Genomic DNA, 16,655 nt, shown 5'->3' on the forward strand with positions numbered 1-16,655 from the left:
GCTGGACAGATTTCTCATTTACAGACATCGACGGTCCACAACTCATCAGTTTCATGGTTCTTTCACTATTTTTTCACTGATGTCAAAGTATCAGTTTGTCAGAGACTTTGGTTTATGACCAAATACCTGCAAAACTAATGACTTTGTGGTTAGTGCAATTTAGCAAATGTTAACATCCATCCATCCATTTTCTATACCGCTTATCTGTCAGGGTCGCAGGGGGGCTGGAGCCAATCCCAGCTGACCACGGGTAAGAGGCGGGATTCATCCTGGACTGGTCCCCAGTTAATCGCAGTGCTGACAAACAAAGACAGACAACCACACACTCACTTAGGGACCATGTAGAGTAACCAATTAACCTAAGTATGTTTTTGGGATTGTGGGAGTAAGCCAGCAAAAACCCATGCAGGCACAGGGAGAACATACAAACTCCACACAGAAGAGCCCAGACCGGGATTCGAACCTGGAACCCTCTTGCTGTGTGCTGCACCATCATGCATTAGCAAAGTACTTGCATGGCAAGGCCACAGAGGTGCGAGCCCAGGCGCAGTTGAGAGAAATTATTTCATCCTTTAACCCAGATTTTATTTTCTTTTAAAACCACTTAAAGATTTAAAGGAAAATATAACCCTTTTTTCCATTGCCTTTTTTTAAAAAATAAACTTTGTTTTTGTAACTTTTTGTAACCATTATACCCTTGCATTGCTTCATGTGCCTATTGTACACAACAGCTTATCCACACAGGTCTATCTCATAGGATGTCCTGTACAGGAAGAACCGGAGGCCAAGGAGACCCAGAAGAGGCAGTCAAGACCTTGAAAAGCTTCTTCTTGTAAATTTCTGTAATATGGCCATTAATCACAGAGTCTTCACTTCCAGAGAGAACAACAAAAACCGTAACTGGACAACTGGCTCCAAAAACTGGATAAGGATTTTATTGATAATTGAATTACATATCTCTTTTATACATATTTCATAAATGATACAGGATTTTACATTTTCTTTTTTGCCAACATTACAGCATCATATGTCAACAGAAGAAAAAAAAAGACAAAGAGAAAAACAAAATAAAATAAGAGGTCAGAATGGAGTACAAGATCATTTCAATCCTATAACTGCCTCACTCTTTAGGCTTTTTAAACATGTCATAATAAATGCACACAAAGAAAGTATTCAAAACACATTCAAAACACAGAAGAAGAATGAGATTTGAGGGAAAATAGGCTGAGGGTGGATGAAAATGACAGGAGAGAGGGAGATTTTCCCTGATATGCTAACAGAGTGCTCCTGACACTTCCTTTGCACTCGAATCCAGGACGTTAGAAACCAAGATCGAGAGCTCTCATCCTTTATAGGTACACCGAGGATGGAGGGTGTTTTCCCATTTATTGAGGAGTACTGATGCACACTGAGGGAGGGGGATATGGAAGTAAATAAGGTGAAGGTGGGAGTGCGGTTTGAGCAGTTGGTTGGCTGGGATTTAAGTCAGATTTGGCAGGGCAGATTCTAAAGACACAGCCCTGTCCGCTGCCCCGTCATAACTAGGAATCTCTACAAACAACGTTCTTAAATTATCTTTGCAATTTTATTTCTTTATTTTTTTTGATAAATCATGTTTTTTATTTTTCACATTTCTCTTGTAAACATACATTCATGCAACACCCTCTTTATAGTAAAGTTTCCCTATATTTGATATATTTTGTATTTCAAAAAATAAACGAGAAAAGGAACGAAGGTTATAAACGGTGGATGGCATGATAAAAAGGAGGTGGTGATGATGGAGAGAAGTGTTGAAACAGCAGAGGGGAGGACTGGACTGCAGACAAAGGGCCACAACTCTCTCTCACCTCCCACAGTACATCTCCAAGGAAACACCGTTGTCACATTGTGTGTGTGAGGTGTGTGTGTGCATGTGCGTATGAAAAAAAACGAGTTTAAAGCTAATGACTGCTATGAAGTGGGATGTGGGCGGAATTGAATTTTTTTTTACCATTATTGACAACGAGGTGATGAGGGCCAAACGATTCATGAATATGGTGATCTGAACTTTGCCCCCAGTGCACTCGCACTCGTCAGCACGTGGACTCAACAAACACGAATGTTCACAGACACACAGCAGGATTGATTTCCGTTTCCTAACATTCAAACTGAACCCTCCTTCATGTAAGGATGGCATCCAGAATAAGAAATTTACTTACTCAGCGATCTTATCAGTGCTGTTCACCAAACTGCTGCATACACCTTGAACATCATCAATCAACCAAAAGGCACCGTTTCCCTTGGAGATAAAACACACACACCACCACACACAGTGACACACACACACACCAAGCTCTGCCTTGACATGGCTAACTTTGGATTTTATCTGAAATCATGCATTTTAATAATAAAAAAAAGTCTGCAGTCAAACCCAAGGATCTCTTCAGTAGGATTCAGCCAATTGTCCACAAGAGAAACACAAGGGGGAGATGATCTCGAACTGGAGTCTATGTGCTGGGATGTTGTGTTATTGTGCTTCCTCTCTGCAGAGGTGATCTACAGCAGTTCAGACTGAAAAATAACTAGTGTTGAGACCTTTTTATTTTTGGAGACATAAACGGGGCCATAAAGAGGGCCACCAATCCTCACCCTGAACAAAAAACTAAGTGAAGCTGACAAAGGTTTATTCGATGACCATCTCAAAACCAACAGAAACATATGGCTTCTATAACCTTTTGGGGGGGGGGAGATGAGACTTCAGCTAGATGTGGCAAAGAAAAGTGTCCAATTAAGTACAAAACTGTAATAATGCTCCTACACATTCACAAATTTCTACTGAGGGCATACCACAGCATGCAGTCTACCCTGCCTTGCCATCGCGGGAGCAGGGGGGCATTACAGCAACAGTGGGAGGAGAAAACTCTGGCCTTATTTCAGGATGAAAAAAGCCTCTGTGAATCAGTGCCAAGATGCTTTTTTTTTTTAGTTTTAGATATAACCTTTTGGTCATTTCATCTGAAAGCTTCATGATGGAGATTTGTAAAAACAAAGCAAAACAAAAAAACATTAGATGATAAAATACACATCACATGCTGCTAAGCTAAAGGCCAGGACACTGAAAATCTGGAAATGGTAATTTTACACCTCCAATAATCCTTTCAGATTCATCAGAAACATTCATCTATAACATGCTTCTGGGTTTGTCTGAGGCAATGACCAATGAACATTTGAGCCCCATCATTATGTTCAGCATTTTCATAGCAACCTGATTATAGAGGTGAAGCATGGCATTATCCATGTCAATATCCTCTCTTGCTGAAAACAATTCTAATTAAAGGCATTTCCAACCCTGATTTGGCTTCGATGTTGTTACCCCATTTGGCGGCCATGCATGAGAGCCTTACGCCCTAGGTAATTAATGCATACAGTATAATGCTATTTGTGTGTGCGTATGTGACAAAGTATGAGTTGGGCCATCAGCGGGAATCCTTTGTTCTGGGAGATCTTCAGAGTATGTAACTGAGTTTCTGATGAAATGATGTTTGTAAGAGAGTTCCTCCCCCCACTGAAAAGACTAGCCTCTGGTCATTTGTTTATTTGATTGTATACATATATATATTTATATTCTTTTCATAACAAATATACTATGGCTTTCAAAATAAAAAGTGCCAAAATATTTTTTTTGGAATAAAAGAACACACAGTGATGTTGTTGTCGGTAGTACTCTCATACTTGCAGACCGGGCAGCTACAGGACATCAACAGGAAGAGGAAATGAGGCGTCGTCATGCCTACATCCTGCGGGTCGAGACAGGCTCCCGACAGAGGTCACTCTGGGAGGGACAGCTGTCCGTCACCTGGAGAAGGCATGGCCCAGGCAGGGACAGGCAGCAGGGTTCAGCCACAGGAAGACGAAGGTCCCTCCTGATGACTGCGACTGCAGTCAGGACTTCCTTGTAAACTTTAACAAGTGGGGTAGAGTCTCTCCCTGGAGTCTGCCCCAACCAGGAGTAGGTGTGTGTGTTGACAGTTTGACTGCTAGAGGAAGCAGGACTACACCACTGAGTCGCCAGGGTCGGTGTCCCAGTGTGCCTTGAAAGTCCCACACATACACACACGCGCACACACTCACTGAACAATCACTGCCCCTGTCTCCCCTCTGCATGTCCTCTGTTCTGGAGTGTCTAGAGGTGTGATGATTCCTGTTCGCCCCCTGGAGGTCCTTGCAGGCTGTCCATCTGGAGACTTGAGGCATGCCCATAGTGCCCAGTTTCATCCCAACATCATCATCATTGTCCTTTTCATCATCCTCATCATTGGCTGTGAGAGTTTTTCAGTTTCTGGTATTCTCACCATCCTTCTTTGTCTTTGTCGCGGCTTTCACTTGCAATTCCAACTGGAGTTTTCAGTCAGGAAAAAAAAAGAAGAAAAAAAAAGGAAATAAAAAAACAGGAGAAGAAACTAACTCCCACAGTCAAGAAAGAGGGGGCATTATTCAGGTGTGGGAGGGATGGGGGAGGGAGGAGTGGGAGGAAATTACTGGGGGTAAGAGGGGAGGGAAAAGGGTTTTGGACGGCGGGAGAAAAGAGGAGAAGAGGGGTTGTGGGAGCTGAGAGAGGAGGGAGTCACTCTTCCCATCAATTTTTACTGGCAGTGAGCTGCTGAACTGGGAGCTGGAGCTGGAGCGGGTCCCGAAGACGCTTCAGATCCAACTCCACCTGGAGAGGGAGGATAAGGAGAGAGAGGTAGGGTGGAGAGAAAAATATGAGAAGAAAGCGAGTGGGGAACAGAATGAAAGTAGGTCTACGCACAGCTGTTACAAATCCAAGTACTGAAGAGTAAAATGTGTGAATCCCCAGTGTCTGCAGTGCTCATTTTACATCACAAAACATGTAGTTTTCACCAAGCGACTGTACCTCAGCGATATCATCCTTCAGCTTGTTGTACTTCTCAATGTCAAAGCGTGTCCTTTTCACCCCCTTGTGGAAGAACAGCAGATACTGTCTGTCTCTAGCATCGGGGTAAACGTACTCCTGCAGGTTACAGAGAGATACAGACAGAGCACTTTGTAAGAGGAGCCAGTTTATCAGATACCCTCCATGTTTGCGTCCTGAGTCACACTTGTGAGAAATCCAACATAAGACGACCTTCATGTCCTTGGAGGTAAAACTTAGTGTTGATTTATAAATATTGGATTCAATTCTATACGGCAACAGTGTCACCACCAGTATCTGGTTCCCCCTGGAGTCCTTTGTTAACATCTTCAGATTACCTGTTTTCTGTAGGCAGCAGTTCAAAACCAAGTTAATCAATTTACACTAATATAAATGCTTTATAAGCTTGAGAACCTTAAAGTTTGGCCCTTTTCTTGAAGCAAACTTTACTTCAAGTACTAGTTGCTGCATATATATTTTAATATTTGTTGTCTTTCGTTGCGTCTCACCTGGCGTGTAAGCACAAAGTAGGCGTACATGGCCATGGCTGTGCCATAAGTGATGAAGTAGGTGACAGGCTCCATGATGTCCCAGGAGTACTCCCACCAGGTCAGCCTGGCCAGAATGCCAAACTGGGTTGCCATGTAGGCCATGCCACCCCACAGCACCCAGGTGGTGCGTCGTTCTGCCTTCTTACTCAACTCCTCCCTCACCTACATAGAAGTCGAGAAGGAAGCAGACAGTCAGCCAGTTCACATGTGTGAGTGTGTATTGAGTGTCTTCGACTAATTATCCGCAGATTAAAGGACTATAAAAATGCCTTTTACATTCTGAGCAACTACAGCTCCTCTTGGCTACCAAGGAAAACGATTCAACAATATGCTAATTATTTAATTGCAAGGTCACATATGTTTTACTATTCAGTTCTTGGTAAAAACAGAGGGGTGATTTGTGTGTCTAAGAGCAGCAATGAACTTATGTAACCAGGAGCAAAATATTCAGTATAGTCAAACTGTGCTCAAGAAGTTAGACCTTCTCCAGGGGGCGGAGCTGAGAGTTGAGGTCTTCCAGTCGTCCGATCAGCTCGCGCTCTTTGCCGAGTTGGTGCTCCTCGATGCGCAGGGTGGTGTAGAGCTGCTGCACCAGAAACTTGACATCATTCAGCCTCTCTGCCTCCTCGTGGGGCAGCAGCTCTGAAGCACAAACACACCAACAATTACAAACAAATAAACAAAGATGGGCCTTCCCTCCTCTTATTGGTAGTGACTCTGACTGTGAGGAGGTGACTCAGAACAAACAGCAGAGGCTCTGCCTTTTTCTCTGCCAGTCCTCACCTCTCCTTGGTGGCCGCACAAGGTGTGTGGTGTCGTTAATGACGAGCTTGAAATCATCCAACAGCAGGATGTCTATACCTGTGGAGGAGGCGACCCTCGCTCCATCTGGAGAGAGACAAATGGGAGGGGAGGTGGTAAGAGGCGGTAAGAGGGATGGAGCAACGATCAGTCACCACTTCAAACACCACTGACATCTCTTGATAATCAGGCTTGTTGCTGTCTGATTACCATGAAAGGTAAAAGCCGATGCACTAACACAGTAAGAGTAAGACTTAAAGCATGAGCTGCTCCTGTATAATGAACCCTCTGAGCAAAGCGAGGGCAGAAGAATCATTTCATCGTGGTGTGTGCACTGTAATCTTGTGTCTGTGAACACACCTGTGGAGTAGATGGCCACCCGGTCGATGCCTCTGTCCTCTGCCTGGAGCTGTTGCAGGAAAACTCCCACACAGTCACTGAGAGGCTTGAGGGTGAACTGACAGCGCTCTCGCCTGGACGGCAAACTCACTGAGATCACTGGTAGCCCATTCTGATACACCACCGTCACCTCTGTGAGGGGGTTGAAGGCATGAAGTGAGATACATGTCAGAAAAAGTAAGCTAAAGCTAAAGTCTTCACTGAATCATATAGCTGAGTTTTAGTGTGCTCTGCTCCCTGTGAGGATGCATATTTCTTGTTTTGTTCCGTACTAGTTAAGTCTTCTGGATTACTAGATTTTACATATACAAAACTTTGAACCACAAAATAACCCAACATCGTCTACATCGACAAAACATCACAAAACACCACAGAGTCTGATATTTTGAATGAAGCATCATTTTGACTGGCCACACAGTTTGCTGGTTTGAGTTCAACAACAAAAGGCACCTTTTCACCCCAGGAGCTACATTAAGTTCGACAAACATTATTTTATATCCCAAAAATCCCTGTTCAGTGTGTAGTTAGTCCAAAAGTACTGAAACACAGTTTGAGCACTAGCAGCATTTTATTTCAGCCAGCATTTTCAAAATCCAGCAGCTGCAAACGAGATCATTTTTTTATTTTACTGTGCTTCAGTGCATCAACAACTGCAGGAGAAGGCATACGACAGATGGACAGAAATGCTGTGTAGGACAGACATTGCTTTTTCACCTGTTAGTAGACAAAAACAGTTTGAAGGAACGTTTTGGTTCTTTGACAAGTATTTCCCATGATTAAAAGCTGTGGGTGCTTTTGGTGAAAAAAAGCTGCCACACTAAGAGCAGCAGCATCCCAGAAACTACCTTCAACCTGAAACCAAAACCTTCACAACAGCAACAGTCTTTATCGTTAAAAGACACAAGAAATACAAGCTGTTCTTAGCAGTTAGGATCTCACTGCTATGAACATACCACATACAGTACATGTACAACAACACACAACAACAGCAATTAATTCAAAAGTTGTTGTAAATACTACATGAATTCTCATTGTGCACCTCGACTGTTTAACATGTAATCAAAACACGACCGAATCTCATACGGGAGTGCACAAGTTTATTTATGCAGACACGTAAATACATTGTTTTGTCAAAAATAAGCTCACTCTCCACTGTCAGGGTCCTGAGGAACAATACAGTATAATATTGGTAAGCTTTCCTTCTTGGACCTGTTATGTTAATCAAGTACTGATGTTTCATATTCCCACAGAAAGGCTAAAAGGCAGCTAAAAGATGCATGTGCGGTGGGACTGACTTAAAAGTCCTTGAGGTTCACATTGCAATTTCTTCATTCCTTGAAAGGTTCTTGCTTTTCATAGCAGCAAAAAATAAGAAAAATGGGCTGAATCAGTGCACCTTGGACTAAGAGAATACACTCCCAATACAATTTTGCAGTTCAGGATGAGTTATTGTGTTCCAGTATTGAGTACATGTTCTCATCTGTGCTTGCTTTTTCACAGCACACCCTAAAAACTGGCATTTTTGTCCCAACCAGCTGAGCTGCTGGTTCTGCTCAGTGGAACTTCATTTCTCTAGAATACTAATAACCGTTTGTAACCGAGCTCTACTGGTCCGTAACCAAACTCCGGCTAAAAAGAGCCCGCACAGCTTATACCATTATCATGCTGAGTGGTCTCTAATGACAGAGCCATGAATCAACGCAGAGGGCTACGAGCCCACGGTGGAGGTGATCCAAGCTGCTGTGTTGCTGCTGCACCCAAAAACCTCTGCCTGCAGATTGGGGCCACTGCAGTGAATCAGCAGATCTCTGCTTGGGCTCGCACCAAGAAGTGAAGGACCATCGGCTGGCGCAGGCAGCACCAGCCAGGCCTCAGTTTTAAGAGTGTCTTGACAAGAAGCAGGGTGCAGGCATTTTATTACAAACCCACTTCTTCATTATGTCGACAATTTGAAAACTTGCCCCGAGTATTTGAGCTGTTCTGCTCCTGCACCTGTTCCCTTTGCCTGCCACTGCTAATGTGATATCTCCGCTCCAACGCTACAGCTATTTAAGTCCACGTTAAAATCAAATCAGCATGTTCTGCAATGCTGCTGCCTTCTCTCAGTGCCCCATACTGTGCTTTTCCTCCCTCTGTTCACACTCCCCAGCTCTCTCGACTTTCAAACAGACGAGCAGATGCTACCCCGACACAGATTCCTTATTAATATCTACTGGCTGTTAACTCCAAATGAGCCTTCACTGTCCGATCAATGCAGGATACCTCCACATGCAGAACTCATTTGTCTTGGACAGAGAGCACAGGCTGGACTTGTGGTTTTCTTTAACTCGGGGGAAACCCCTTAAATAGCCCATGTGGTCACATATAAACTGAACGAAGTGAGAAGAGGTGAGTACTTACCCTCTGGAGCAGCAGAGGAACACAACAGTCTCTGGCCATGCCATGAGGGGGCGCCCTTCCAAACCTGCGGACAGAAAGAGAAAGAACAAACAATCTGCTTATTCCACTTTCTCTTATCTAAGGTTTCTGTTCTTTTACATCAACCAGAAGCGCTGTGAGGCAGTCGTGTGACATTCAGCAACATGACAATTTCTAAGCCATTTACTTCTCTAATCGCTTATTTGCAAGATTGACCGAGTGCCATCTGAGTATCGTGTTACAAAATGGCTTCCTCTGTTCCAGTTTCCAGAAATGGTCCCATATGCAGACAGGAGCCACACCTATTAACAGATCCAACAGCAGCTCCATGAAAATATTCTACAGTTAGATGACGCACTAAGAACACACACAGTCACATTTAAGTTCACCCGCAACCAGGAACAACAACCACCAGAGGAAAACACCCCAGTCGGGGACGCAGACAGAAGGCAGCCAAATGCAGCCTGAATAACAACCATGTGGTTCAGCATGAATTCTCCACTTGTGTCACAGTGTGGAGCGAGGGAGGGAGGGAATATGAACAGAGGAGCAGAGCTTGGGGAAACCCTCATTTTTTTTCTTTAGCAACTGTCTGCTGTTAGCCCAGCAAAGTAGGAGTATCCATATGCGCTGATTTGTTTCAAACCACAGCACCAGTCACGTTTTTCTGTCGAGCCGCAATCGAACCTTTTAAGGCACGAGACTGGCTGCCAGATCTCCTCACACTCGCACAAAGAAAATGGGGGTGGGGATGAGGCATCTGAAATCAAGCAAGAAAGAGTCCCAGGGGGTAAAAACAAGGCATTTCTGATTAAAGTTTTAGATATCTGAACATGCAGGAAGTAAACATGTCTCTACAGCATCACAAACAAGGCACTGCTTCTCTGCTGTGTCCTCGCATTTAATAACTGCTACCTGGATTCATGCGATTTGTGCCACTGTAGCGCTGTATATTAATTTGGATATGCATATACAGGATGTTCTCCTGAATCCCACATACGTTCATTAACCCACAGGACAGCTTTCGCATGTCAAGCCCTTAAAACAGAGCTGACTGGATGCCACTCAGCATCTGGCAAGGCCTCAGTCTGATGCACTCTCTCTGAGTATGACTGAACAGATTTGTGATGAGCCCAAAGTGTCTGACACTCACTGGTTCAACTTCTCCTTTATGACTTCATGCTGATGGATGAAGTGAAAACATATCTTGGAGGAGAGTAGTAGTTACGTTTGGATGCTGTCACTGCAAAGATGCTTTCTGGATTTGTAACACTGAGCTGAACACAAGCACTGCAGACACCAGTCCACCCAGCATTTCTGTCCTATGACTCAACAGTAGAGATATTCTGGCTAATTCTGTGACAGACACCAACAGAAAAAGCCCATGATGAAATCATTTTTTTCTGCTGTATGCCTCTTGAGAGGGCCTGATGACACAGCATGAGACTTGGGGAATACATTGGCTCATGTTTCAGGGGTCTGACTCAAATTCCTCTTGTATTTTCAGAACCTTTTGTGGTTATTTTGTCTTACAAAAATAACCTGTAGTTTGAGGTTTAACACAAACTACAGGCAGCCAGTGTAAAAACATTTCAGTCAAGTCTGACAACTGGCTGAACTTTACTGCCACAGTCTAGCTAGTTAAAACGCTGCACAATTGAAAATATTTTTCTTTGTGAAAGGACAATCCCAGCAGTGGGACCACCTGTAATCCCAGCACAGACCTGACAAACACAGCAGCCAGATTCGCGATTAAACGTCCCAGGCATCAATCAGAAAATGTGTCAGCCATTCACAACTGCAGTCGCCTAATCCAGCTTCCAGTCAGACAGCCCAAACAAGTCAGACTGCTGCACGTACAAGTAGCAACAAAGTGGAGGGGATAAATGTAGAGAATAACAGAAACAATGACAGTTGTTGACAGTTAAGCACCGTTTGCCACCCTGAAAAATGCTGTGGATTGTCAGTAGCTGAGCATGACTGACATTAATTAGCCACGAGGTGCTAACCAGTGTGTTGTCAGCTCTGGATCTCCTCTGCTGTCTGTTTTAAGACAGACTGCTCTCACGGGGCGTGCTATGCTACACTGACCATCCAGCACTCAGAGGCTCAGTAAGGGTTCACAGATAGAGGCCCTGCTGTGTGTTTACTAAAACACACAAGCAAAACTTAAAACTTCTTGAACAGTCAAATTTCTTTTAGATTTTTCAACATTTGCAAACACAGGTGACGATGAGGAACAAGTTAAATAAGTGTGAAAACATTCGTGAAAAGTAACCGCTCCCACTGCAGCAGTGATGCACCACCACAGGGTGTGTGTGGTATGTGTGTCTACTAATCAGGACTGTAAAACTCTTGGTTTTGACACTGCAGGCCAAAGATGACTGAACGCTGCAGTAACAGTAACAGCATGGTGTGTGTGTGTGTGTGTGTGTGTGTCCTAAATGAGAATACTGATTACTGTCCCGTGGTACCAAGCAGAGCCCAAACAGTGATTAGGCTTCTGATCAGATGACATGCTGAGAAAGGCATTTTGGCTGGCCTGGAATAACTGCACAGTCTGCAAAGAGCGGTCCAGCTACTGCTTTACTCATTCATTAACTATATTTGCTTAAGGCCAAGAGGAAAGATTTCACAGAGACACCCACAACATCAACAGCACCGACCCACGCGCCCTGGCATCAGGCAGCACTACAGACATATGCAAAGACGGCTCTGGCGTGTGTGTAGATCCATCTGTGGAGTGACATGTACGTGTGGAAGTACCGATGTGTCTTTGCAGGTGGCATGTGTGTGTGTGTGTGTGTGTGTGTCCATCCGTCTGTTCACCAGCCTGTTTGTCAGCAGTAGTTGCAGAGCACCCCCCCCCCCCGTCCACTCCCCTCCTCTCCCTCGGCACGCAGCCACTGAAACGCTGCCTGAAATATTTAACAGCGTAGCAGCAGTCAATAGCACAGCAACCTTGGAATCAATGTCACACAACTAACAGAGGCAGAGGAAAAAAAGAAACGGGCATCAAGGTTGGCTGGTGAGATTGACGAATGAGCTGGAGGAGAGAAAGAGGTGTGGAGGCACGGAGGAGGAAAAAGAATGCCAGGATAAATGGAGGAGCAGCAGGGGAGCGATAGAGATAAATGAAGGCTGGAGTAAAACGGTGTGAGTCACGAGCGCGCTTGCATTTCTACCCATGTGCTGCATATACTGTACCCTGCAGCAGACAATCCCTCCACGCTGAAACGTGACTGCCGTGTGCGTATGCGTGAGTTTGCGTAGTGGGGATGGTGGCTAGCAGAAAGAGAGAGGAGAAAGGAGTGAAGGGAAAGAGAAGAAGGCAAAGTGAGAGGGAGGGAGCCATGAAGAGAAAGCTGCGAGTGTGAGGGAAAGCAGGTGGAAGGAGGGGAGGAGGAGGAGGAGTAGACTTGCTGGGAGGAGGGGAGGTAAGGACGGAGGAAGTAGGAGAAGGGGGGGAGATTGCTGATCACTGCAGTAAAGGAATCCCTCGTCTACAAAGGGGGGTTGCCCCTTGAATTCACCCTCCCTCCTCCCATATCTCCCTCCCTCCATCTCCGTCTTACGCTGAATCCCGATGTGCTCGTTTTGATGTACTCTCCATTCTCATCTGCACTGCGCTTTAACTTCCACTGCATTTCATCATACCACGTGTGCATGTTGCCTCAATTAAATTAAAACTGACTCCTCAGTTTGAAAAGCTCGCATTTTGTCCAGTAAATGCAAAGCACGGGCCCAATATATTATACGCTATGAACTGTAGGAGATACACAATAATATGCTAATACACAGCAGGCTATGCATTGCATTCTGAGCCCTTCATTGCTCTCATATAACATAGTTAACACGTGCGAGAGGTACGATAATGATCTTCTGTAAAGATTAATCAAAAAAGTAACAATCTCACCATGGAGCGCAAAAGCACACAGAAGATTAAGACTGAAAAGAGCTGAGCAATTAATCAAAATATCAGCAAAGTTGCAATTTAGCCAAGTGCAACATCCAAATCACTGGAGCTGCAATGTCTTTGACAAAGGAAAAATGTGCCACAATAATACCACCATACATGAAGTGTTGTGGTGAGAGATGCATCAACCTACAGACCATATTGAGATTATTTTCTCCAGAGGTAAGGAAACAAGCTCATGTGGTACCGAGTCCAGCAAAAATCACACCTCCATCATCTTCCATCTTAGCCTTCAATAATGGAGTCATACATTCAAACTGTCAATGTTTTGAGAATTCTTTGCATTTGTCCTACTACTGCTGGGGGCTGGACATTTCAACAATTCATCATCATGTTTTTGGTCAATTGTTCCCACCGTTTGCTAACAATTTCACTATTTATCAATCACTTTTAGCTGACTAGCTCAACTATCCATTGCTTATAGCTAACTATGTGAATTCTTTATTCATTACCTTTTTGTTTTTTACCTCACTCTTCATATATAGTTTAGTGTTCAAGTGTTACAGCTGAGTCAATAAACTGATAAATGTTTAAACAGTAATGTCTATTCTTTTTAAATTAGATGAGGCACTCTACAGTCTTTCCACATATTCCCCGGCATCTGCAGAAGTACCCACTGGGGTACAAGTACACATATGGACATCCACTTCTTTAGCTTTGTTGTTAGGGCTAAATCTGCACATAAAATAACAATTTTAAAAATCTCTCGTGTCAGAGCATATCCTTTTATCTCCAGACACAATATTATACAAATTCTGGGTGCTGAGCATGGCATGAAATGTGTCTCTGTGTGTTTCAGACACCAGCACTGAGGAATAATGTCGCTGACATAATTCCCATTTCATGGTGCCCTTCCGGGGGAGGTGAAACCTCTGCAATCTGTCTATACAATGACTGCATCTATCTAAGTGGTAATGTGCTGTCCGGGACGGCTGCTACAGACCAGATAACATGGGTACTCATGCAAAGGCATTCATGAAATCATTCATGGATACACATATACACCTCACCCATGCCAACAGAGCTCATCGCTCCAGGCATCAGTGCACACATGCATCTACATTATCTTTTAATATCATATTTAAAATCTTTTTCATTTTCGATTCCTTTTACTGGTGAAAGTCGTAATGTGAGGATAGATTTACAATCAAAGGAGCTGGGATCAATTTCCCAATGGCACAGTCGTTTAACAAGCGTTCGGTTCAAGGAGAGGTGAGGTGCTCCATCATGTTAGTATAACAGACAAAGCTGGGAGAGGAGCGAATGGTCAAGGTGGGGTCAGTGGGAGGTTACTCTATGTAGAGCGACAGGACACACTGGGACAGGAATCCAGTCTCGAGGACAGGACAGACAGGGACCAGCTAGTGAAAGCACCTTGTCTTTACTCAAGAAGTGTACTTAAAAAAAAAAACAACCAAAAAAACAAATGCTTCAACTATTCCACTAAGAGTCAAAGCACAGCAGGGGCGAATGTGTGAGAATAATAAAAAAGAAATGAAAATCTGTTGTATAAGTGAAGCTTGAAGAGCAGAGAGTAGAGATCACCAATAATCAGCTGTGACACCCTGCCGACTCAACTTTAAGGACTATTTCCATGTGGAGTGTTGGAGCAGGCGAATGAGGTTTATGAGCTATTAAATTGGAAATACGCAGCGCCTACTACATTATCATCTGGTGGACGGAGAATGTGTGGACGATGCTCTCATTCATTTACCCAGTGAGATATCTGAGATTTCTTTTTTGCATCCTTGTGTTTCTAGCTTTATTACTTTTTAATAGCACATTAAGAGTCTGCTGACTGTGGCTGTTCAAAAGTCTCTCTTCCTCTTATTTCCAGTGATGTTTTATTTTCTCTGAGAAATCATTAAACATCACCTAAATGATATGAAAGTGCCATTTATTAGATTTTGATTTTATTATTTATATGTAAGGATATTTTTTACTCCCTTACAAACAAAGGTAGCGACTTAAAACTGCAAAATCAGACATTTTCTATAAATATTTGTTTGGACGAACCAGAAATGAACACAAAAATCACAGCTGAGACTAATTCATCCCTACCAAGACGCTATTTAACATTTTTCATGACCATTTAATCTTAAGATATTTTGTGTATATTCTGTGTAACTAAAATGCCAGGAATTGGCCTAAATGTTGAAAGAAAGAAAGAACAACAGCAGGTTTGAACCACCTGGTCTTTTTTCTTGATAAATGGCGACTTAAGGACTGATTCACAGACTATGTGAAATGTTTTAACAGAATCCCTTCACACTGAGCGAAAACATATTAAAATGGGGCTAAAAACATTGTTGCCTTGCGTCGGCTAAGTTACAGCTAATACACAAAGGTCATATTGTGATGGTGCAGCTGTAGATGTCCAGGCTTCTATCTATTGTCTATCTATTGGTGTATTCTGCTCTGGGGGGGTGCAAAGTCCTGCCCACTCAGCTCCTTGTAGCCCGTTGTGGGGTTAACAAATTGAAAAGCACAGCTGCGCCCTCTTACAACCCCCTGCACGTACACACACCCACATTCTCCATCCTCTCAGAAGTACAGACTTAAGCGCACACACACACACGCACACACCTAGATAAGATGGGCACTCAGCAATTGCTACAGAAGAAAGTGGATTTGAGTACAGTATGACAATAATCACAGTCATTTTTTCCGCTTCAGCGCAGACGAGCTTATGTAACGAAAGAAAATGCTGTCTTTTCTCTCGGCTGTGTTCCTCGTCTGGTAAAAGCCATTAACAGATATGAAATGTGCAGTCACATACTTGAACGCCACAGAATTAAGTAATCTCCGCTCACGCACTGGGAGGGAAACCGTGACAAAGTGCAGCACCCGATGGAAGCCTGTGCACAATCTGACCTCCCCACTGCAATGCAGAGCTGATAGTGAAAACAACCTTCTCCTGATTAGGCTCTTTCAAATATCAAAACCGCACACCCGTTACAGCAAGATATAAATAATTTCAGACTAATCTTTCATTCCATTTCAATAAATTGCCTTTCAGAGCCTGGACACACTTTGATTAATTCATGCCAGCTCATGGCTTGCTTAATCCACAGGATAGGATCTGCTGGGAATGAATCCATTTCTATGACATGGAGGCTTACGTCAGAAGGGCCAGTTGGACCCTCACGAACCCCCAACCTCTCCCTGGGAGCAGCAACACTGGAACCTGATGTATTATTAAACAGCAGTGCAGACATTCACGCCTGAGCTTAGAAAACGGTCAGCGCTCGGCCACTGTGTTTCGCGGCGTTGCTCCTCGAAAGATTCAGTCCTGCTGAAGAGCAGCGTCTGTGCTTTCTAACTTCCTCGGGTCACTTTTTAAATCTGAGTGGTGCAGAAACTGAAATGGGTTTTTGAATGCATAATGTACATATGTGTGTATGTGTGTGCGCGAGGTCAGACCCCCTTTGACTGCTCATACACCAGATGGCACTAGCTGCTTGTGTCAGTGTTATTTCCAGTGCAGGTCAAGCAACACTCAGACCCTCACCCTGACTAGATGAAGGAATTCTTCTTGCTTTCATTTTATTTTTCTTCCTCCTTCCCTTCTTCACTTCCTCTAGCTATTTTTTTTCCC

At 43.8% G+C, this 16,655-nt stretch overlaps 1 protein-coding gene across 2 annotated transcripts in view; it reads right to left on the reverse strand.

The window, feature by feature from the left end:
* Positions 1-913: 913 nt before the first annotated feature.
* Positions 914-16,655, reverse strand: part of mcu (mitochondrial calcium uniporter) — a 54,266-nt gene continuing 38,524 nt past the window's right edge. For both annotated transcript variants that reach the window (XM_046401451.1, XM_046401450.1), the window contains exons 3-9: positions 9,064-9,127; positions 6,625-6,795; positions 6,247-6,351; positions 5,945-6,105; positions 5,422-5,625; positions 4,895-5,011; positions 914-4,696 (exon numbers count right to left, since the gene is read on the reverse strand). In XM_046401451.1, the coding sequence (XP_046257407.1) occupies positions 4,616-4,696; positions 4,895-5,011; positions 5,422-5,625; positions 5,945-6,105; positions 6,247-6,351; positions 6,625-6,795; positions 9,064-9,127 (903 nt within the window). In that variant the 3' untranslated portion in view covers positions 914-4,615. The remainder of the gene's footprint in view (positions 4,697-4,894; positions 5,012-5,421; positions 5,626-5,944; positions 6,106-6,246; positions 6,352-6,624; positions 6,796-9,063; positions 9,128-16,655) is intronic.

This window comes from Scatophagus argus, chromosome 10, assembly GCF_020382885.2.
Source record: "Scatophagus argus isolate fScaArg1 chromosome 10, fScaArg1.pri, whole genome shotgun sequence".
Taxonomy (NCBI): Eukaryota; Metazoa; Chordata; class Actinopteri; family Scatophagidae; genus Scatophagus; species Scatophagus argus.